At 42.9% G+C, this 7,509-nt stretch overlaps 1 protein-coding gene across 1 annotated transcript; it reads left to right on the plus strand.

Moving 5' to 3' along the window:
- The first annotated feature begins 4,853 nt into the window (after window positions 1-4,853).
- On the plus strand, window positions 4,854-5,640 carry LOC147963112 (uncharacterized). Its single transcript, XM_087526857.1, has 2 exons — window positions 4,854-4,882; window positions 4,962-5,640. Exons 1-2 carry the CDS (start codon window positions 4,854-4,856, stop codon window positions 5,638-5,640), a joined length of 708 nt encoding a protein of 235 aa, XP_087382983.1.
- Window positions 5,641-7,509: the final 1,869 nt, after the last annotated feature.

Raw genomic sequence — 7,509 nt, forward strand, 5'->3', positions numbered from 1 at the left:
AGAACATTAACTTCATGATCCTTTTTTATGATGTTATTGAGGAATTCAGGGATTTATCTACTGAGGAATCTAATGGCAGAAAGATTCTAATAGAGCATTTGAGCCTTATTAATGAGCAGCAGAGAATATATTGGAAGCAGAGAGCCACCATCAGAAACATCAAAATGGGGGAGGCAAACACCAAGTACTTTCAAGCTAAAGCCACTATTAAACACAGATTTAATCATATTGCCATGTTAAGGGATGAGGATGACCAAGAACATATTGATCACCAAGCTAAGGCTGCTATCCTCTTCAAAGCTTTTAAAAAGAGATTAGGCTCTATTTACAGAACTGATAACCCACTCCTGCTTCAGAATCTACTATTACAACATGATGATTTATCAGACCTGGAACTCCCATTTACTAAGCAAGAAATTGATGATGTCATTAAGAAGATGCCTACTGATAAAGCTCCTGGACCAGATGGTTTTAATGCAGCTTTTCTCAAAGCTTGTTGGGACATTGTGGCTCCTGATTTCTATAGACTGATTGAGGACTTCCATATGGGTAAAGTAAACTTGCAGAGTATCAACTACTCATTCATTACTCTAATCCCCAAGAGAGATGATGCAGTGCTACCAAATGATTTTAGACCCATTTCCCTTTTGAACTGCACCCTGAAGATATTAACCAAGCTTCTGGCCAAAAGATTGCAAAGCAAGATACTCAAGCTCATCCACACCAACCAGTATGGTTTTCTATCCAAAAGGTGCATTCAAGATTGTTTAGCTTGGTCCTATGAATACATTCATCAATGCCACCAATCAAATGAAGATGTCATTCTCCTGAAATTGGATTTTGAAAAGGCTTTTGATATGCTCAGTCATGATATCATTATTGAGATTTTACAAGCCAAGGGTTTCTGAACTAAGTGGATTAATTGGATCAAAATGATTTATGGCACTGGTTTTTCTTCTGTTCTTCTCAATGGGGTACTTGGAAAGCAGTTTCTATGCAAATGTGGTGTCAGACAAGGAGACCCTCTTTCCCCTATCATTTTTGTGCTAGCAGGGGACATACTACAATCTATGATGAATGAGGCAATGCATAATTCTATGATCCAACCCCCTCTGGTCCATCAATCCAGCCCTGATTTTCCTATTATCCAATATGTTGATGATACCATTTTAGTGGTCAAAGCTGAGGCCTCCCAACTGATGCATATCAAGAATATGCTCCTGCATTTTGCTGCTTTCACTGGGCTGAAAGTCAACTACAACAAGTCTATCATGATTCCCATCAACACCTCTGTTGAACAGATGCAATATCTGTCATCTATATTTGGCTGCCAGATTGGAACTCTTCCACACACCTATTTGGGTTTGCCTCTCAGCTTGTATAAACCTAGAGTGGAAGATTACTCACCTCTGCTCAAGAGAGTGGAGAATAGACTGCTTGGTTGTGCAACTCTGCTTTCCACTGGAGATAAATTAACTCTCATTAAATCTGTATTCTCCAGCTTGCCAACTTTCTTCATGTGCTCTTTGAGGCTTCCAAAAACTGTGGTTAAACAGTTGAACATTTATTTGAAAAACTGTTTTTGGAGGAAATATGGTTCTTCGGAAAGGGGTGCTGCACTCATAGCTTGGGACACTTCATCTCAACCTAAAGTTAATGGAGGACTAGGGATATTGGATATTGACACACATAACCAGGCACTTCTGATGAAACAGCTGCATAAATTCCTTAATAGAGTTGACACTCCATGGATCAATATCATCTGGGAATCATACTACTCCACCTCTCTGCCTGGTGAGAGATTGGTGGGTTCTTTCTGGTGGAAAGCAATACTCAAGATGCTGCCAACCTACAAACAGTTTGCAGTTTGCAAGGCCCATTCTGGTGACACCACTTTACTATGGTCTGATAACTGGTGGGATCAGCCACTTAGGTCCAAATTCCCTGAACTGCACTCTCATACAAGGAATGAACATGTTACTCTGAAGACTGCTATGGAAGAACCTGACCTGTCTGCACTCTTTCACACTCCTATGTCTGAACAAGCCTTTCAACAATATACTCTGCTACTCCAACAGCTGCAGCACAGACCTCAATCCAATAACCCAGATTAATGGCAAGTCCTGGGAGCCTCCAACAGATACTCTTCCATCAAGATGTATCATCATATGTGTGGACCCAGTTTGGTGCACCCGATCTTCAGGCAGATTTGGCAAACAAGTTGCAGACTGAGGCATAAGATTTTTATTTGGCTCCTCCTCCATGACAGGATCAACACAAGGAACCTTCTCAACAGAAAATCTATGTTTCTCAATAACTACAATTGTGTACTCTGCTCAGATAACACGGAGGAGACTCTGCTTCACTTATTCTGGAATTGCTCATTTGCTCTCCAATGTTGGGACTCCATCATCCCTTCCAAGCCTAGAGGCATATCTGTCTTTGATGACTTTCAACTTGCCATGGAGCAACTCCCTCCAGATATTGCACTAGATATTATTTTGATGGGTTGTTGGAGTATATGGTCCATCAGAAACGATAAGATCTTTCGAGCAGCAGCTCCTCATGTGCAGGTTTGGAAATACTACCTTCAAGATGGTCTATGGGCAGCACAGATAAAAGCAAAGCAAACTAAAGCGGCCAAGATTAGATCCTGGGTTTTACAGAACGTATAATTTTCTTGTATGTTTCACAAAACTGGTATTGGGTGATTGATGTGGTGTAATTGGATTGCTTGTATATAATTTTAATATAATTTACCATAGAACCATTGTTCTACGGTTTTCCTGGTCGAAAAAAACCCTAGGCTTCAAATCTTTCTTAGCCATCTGATCCAGGCCATCTATGAAAATGTTGATAAACATATGGTTGGAGATTGATGGCTGAAAAAAGTTTTCGTGGATAGCCTTACAACCATACGTCTGAATTGGCCAAAGTGTCACACAAAGCATTGTGAAATCCACATGTCGAGCTCATCAAAGAAACAACCAATGTATGTCATACAATTCCGTAGTTTCAATCATGTGCTCAACGACATCATCTTTCGAGAGTGTCCAAACGGATCTGGGCATAGAAAAATCAGTTGGAGCATGGCACCATGAGTCCTGGTTGCCGCATAAGGGACAATTATTTTTAGCGTCCATTTTCCTGTGTCGAAGAACATCATGAATCGTCACTGAATTTCTGGCAAGACGCCACAATAAAACTCTTAGGCGGGTGTGTCTAGGGCACATCTAGATGTGCTCTAGTTATTGCACATCTAAGTGAGTGAATCAAGCACAAAGAGGAAAAGAGAAAAGAAAAATAAAATATCCACACGAATCTCAACGTAAAATCAATGACATAGGACTTAGATGTGCAATACTTATGGCACATCTAGATGTGCTTTAGCAAAACTGAACTCTCTTAGCTTTGCTGGTACCGATGCATTCCAAAATTTGTTCCAATCATTTTTTTGGACCTGTTTGAAGAACCAGCTTCATGGAACAACCAACCTTAACGCTCATGCTTTGTTTGAACCAACATATTATATGCAGATGGAACTGAAATGTGCCCCTTTTTCTCATGCGTCCAAGAACAAATATCTGTGATACTGCGAGTGCATATGGGAATACCAAAGATGAACTCTGCGTCCATCGGAAGAAAAGTGTGGCGCACTAAATTCGCATTCCAGGCAGCCGCCGTGTGGTCGATAAGGTCACTGAACAAAAACACATTTGCAATAGGCTGTGTCATACTTGCCCTAGGAATCCAATTATTATTCCACCTCTGTACTATGCACAACCCCAGGAAATCATGACACTGCATGATTGAACGCCAAACTTGTGACTGATGGGAGCCCAATAAGGGATCCAAAATTGATGAGTACGGATGGTAGAAAACCTTTAAAATTCTGCCACTAAGAGAATTTGGCCTTTAAAATTCACCATCCAACTACTAGATTCTATTCTCATCTAGCGATAGTAAAGCTGCAAAGGAGACCAACACTATCGCTCAAGCACATGCTAGTTTGCAAGCGAACCAACAAGCTGTCCAGCTGGCTAGACTATCTTTTTTCAGAGGCAAATCTGACAAAACATTTCTTCTCTTATATTATACCAAAAATGTTTGACAAATTTAAATTTACTCCATCTAATGCACACTACTAAAACTTGTGGATCATCTAACAAGCTAATGATTAGAATAACATAACACCACCTCCTCATGGCCCACACACCAACCCCTACCGTGTCCCCATCCCACGTGTTGGACTAGATCAAAATTATGTTCGAAATTTCCCTTCTATGATTAGATTTTTTTTCTGTACTTAGAAATTTTGTCCTTATAGAAAACTAAAGGTGAAATTCACTGCCCAGGATCAATTAATGAAGCTGTACATGGAACTCAGTGTATTTTTAGGCTAGGGTCAAATTTTTTACTAGACATTTTTGGGGGAAATTTGTACTGTACTAGGATTCTATGTAATGGATCAATAAGCGGTCATTTGATATACTTGCATTGTGTCAGGGAACCATTTAAAAAAAATGAATCACCAACACGTGCTTTACTGCTTTTAGTTGTCACAGTAGTTAAAGACATGCACGTGTTATTTTACACGCAAGTAATTGTTTTACTTTTTTTTTGAGGTTCAAGTAATTGTTTTATGGTGGGCCTTTTGTCCTGATCTAGTGTCCAGTTGGGCCGGCCTGGGATGGGCCTTCATTGTCATGCTAGGCGCAGGAAGGAAGGCGAAGCATCAGCCTCCCGTGCTCTCCTCTTGTCGCGGGATTGAACCCTAGATGAGCTTTTTCTCCAAACTAAACCCTAAATAGATTTGCTTGCTGCGGCAGCGGAAGTAAGATAGTCGCTGCATGATGGATGCTCCGAAGGTGATTCCCCAACGGCTGTTCTGATCATATCGAAGAAATTTGCCCATTGCATTGATTCTGGTCTGCACGTGTTTGCCGTTGTCGATTTTCCAGGGTCGATCCCGATAAGAAACCATGTGCGGATGTGGATGAGGAGTCACTGCAGCATGCCCAAGCATTGACAGATGCCGTGGATGCCATCTCCAAGGTGCTGGACGATGACAATCTCCTTAGGGAGATCATCCTCCGCGTCAACTTCCCCACCACCCTCGTCCGCGCCGCTGTTGTTTCCAGGCGTTGGTACCGTCATGTCTCTGACCGCGAGTTCCTCTCCTGCTTCCGCAACCTTCACCCTCCCCGCCTCCTTGGCTTCTACCTTCGGGATAGAACGGACCATAGCGTGCCTGCACGCTTCTTCGCAATGCTGCCCCAACCCTCGGAGCTCACCGATGTCGTCTGCCGCGCAAGTTTCAGCTTGGACCCCTATCAGAGCGTAGTATCTGATTCTGACATCATAGGCTGCCAGAACGGCAACGTTCTCATCAGTTTGTACGATGGCACAAACTATTCAGTTGGAGTGCACAACCCGCTATGTTCTGAGAGGGTCCCGGTAGTCCTCCCGCCACTCCCACTGTTACATCACGACTACCTCTGTGTCTGGAAGTATCTCCTCCCCTCTACAGATGAAGTCGGAGGCTTGTCCTACTTATATGTATTGGTGGAGTGTCACTTGGAAACAACAAAATCTACTGTGCACATACATATGTTGCGACATGGTGATGTTTCATGGTGATGCTCTCGAAATACATGCATCAACCAAAGGAGGAAGCCCATGACTCATATTAGTAACATTTGACTTGTACGCATACTGAGCTTGCTTCGGAGGGGTCATCTCAAGCTCTTCCAGAAAACATGTTGGTAAAACAGTGTGGTTGACAAAGGAATTTGGAATTCCTGTTCTTGTATAGCTTTGCGGCGCACCCGCCAAATAGCCCATAGGTCCACCCGCACCTTAAGAAACTCAATACGTGAAAGTGTATGCTTCAAGAGAAACAACATTTAGCTCGGGATATCTACAACCGGTTTGGATGGCAGGTCCAGCCGGCATATCTATTTTTACCGGTTGTGGCTCATTATAATTTTTATTTTTTCGGCTTTGAGCGAGCTTGTTCTAGAACACAGACTTTTCGGTAACTCTGCATGCATCACTCTGATGTAGAGGCCGGGGTAATACTCATTTTCACAAAAAAAAAAGAAGAGAAACAACATTTTAAAGATGTATTTGGCAATGCAACTTTTCAGTTCAATTGATGTGCCAGGCCTTCCAACCATTTAGGCGCATGTGCCCCCGTAGTAGACGATGGAGCTAGGTCTTGTTGGAGCAGGCAGAGCTGGGTATCTGGCTCAGTGGAGCTTTGTACAGAAGGAGAAGCACCAATACGAGGACCCCTCACCAAGCACCATACCCGTTGAGCCACCACCATTGAACGACATGGTGTCTCCCAAGAGGAGGAGCACATTGCCATGGCGCTGCACTACAACATGTAATCCCGGGTACACCACGCCGTTATCAGAGTTCTTCCCTCCAATGGCAGAGAATAAAGAGGTGTGCCCGATGTGCAAGTTAGAATGGTGCTTTGGGTGCGAGTTGGTGGTGTGGCGGCGCTCGGGTGCATAGGGTGGTAAGGGAAAAGCTATGGCTCGCCAAAACGGAGCACATGCTTGTGGGGACAACAAAAGGATATGGCGGCAGAGCGACGACCTCCTTGCACTAGGGATTGTCGTGTGAGGTATATCGTGGTCATGGGGGAGGAGCACACTGGTATGCTATAGGTCACTTAGAGATGACATTTTCTTGTAATAATGTGCAACTCTCGCTCTTTCCTTTTGGCAGATCCGAGAAAGGTTGGCTCTCAATCCTTGCGTTTTTGTCCCAGGAGTATCGACAACTTCTCGTGTTCGCCTTCACAGAGTTAGGGCATCATACCTAGCTCCACATCGGGGTTGGTGAAGTAGAGAGCCTGAGTGTTACCGAACATGCCCTAGTAGTCAATTCCAAACTACACTCTTAGTTATCTTTTACCACATTAGATAGTTGGGTGAGATCAAAACTTCGTGCTATATTATACTAAAATTAAAGTTGTTTCCCGCCAGCATTGTGCATGCCACTTTGCTAGTTAGCTTAAATAATATAAGAAAAAAATAGGGTTTTCTTGAGAATATGGATCATTTTGTAGGGAACACACATTTAGTATCAAGTCAAACCATCTTATTGGATGGTTTCTTAGCGGCGTAAACCTAGTCAAAAAAGTGATGTGCCACCTTCACATGGCCCATGAGTATTGTAAGATCTAGGGTTTTATGTTCCCTGCATTCGGACATGCGTCCACTCCCTTAACCAAGACCCATTGATCCCATATACGGAGAACAAGCTCTTAATATTTTGCTTATGTTTTTCTCTGAAATCCAATCCATAGCAACCCTTCATCTTTATTTGTAATATTCATATTGTTATTTCCCTAGTTCCTTCTTGTTCTCGACTGCACGTAGGGATTAGACTATCGTGGTCAGGCTAGTCGTACCTCTAGAATTGTCGGTACCCCCGAGGAGGTTGGTAATCTGCACCGTTGTGACGGCCCCACTTAATCATGCACTAATCATA

Source organism: Triticum urartu, chromosome 6A, assembly GCF_056163025.1.
Source record: "Triticum urartu cultivar PI428250 chromosome 6A, HENAU_Tu73, whole genome shotgun sequence".
Lineage (NCBI taxonomy): Eukaryota > Viridiplantae > Streptophyta > Magnoliopsida > Poales > Poaceae > Triticum > Triticum urartu.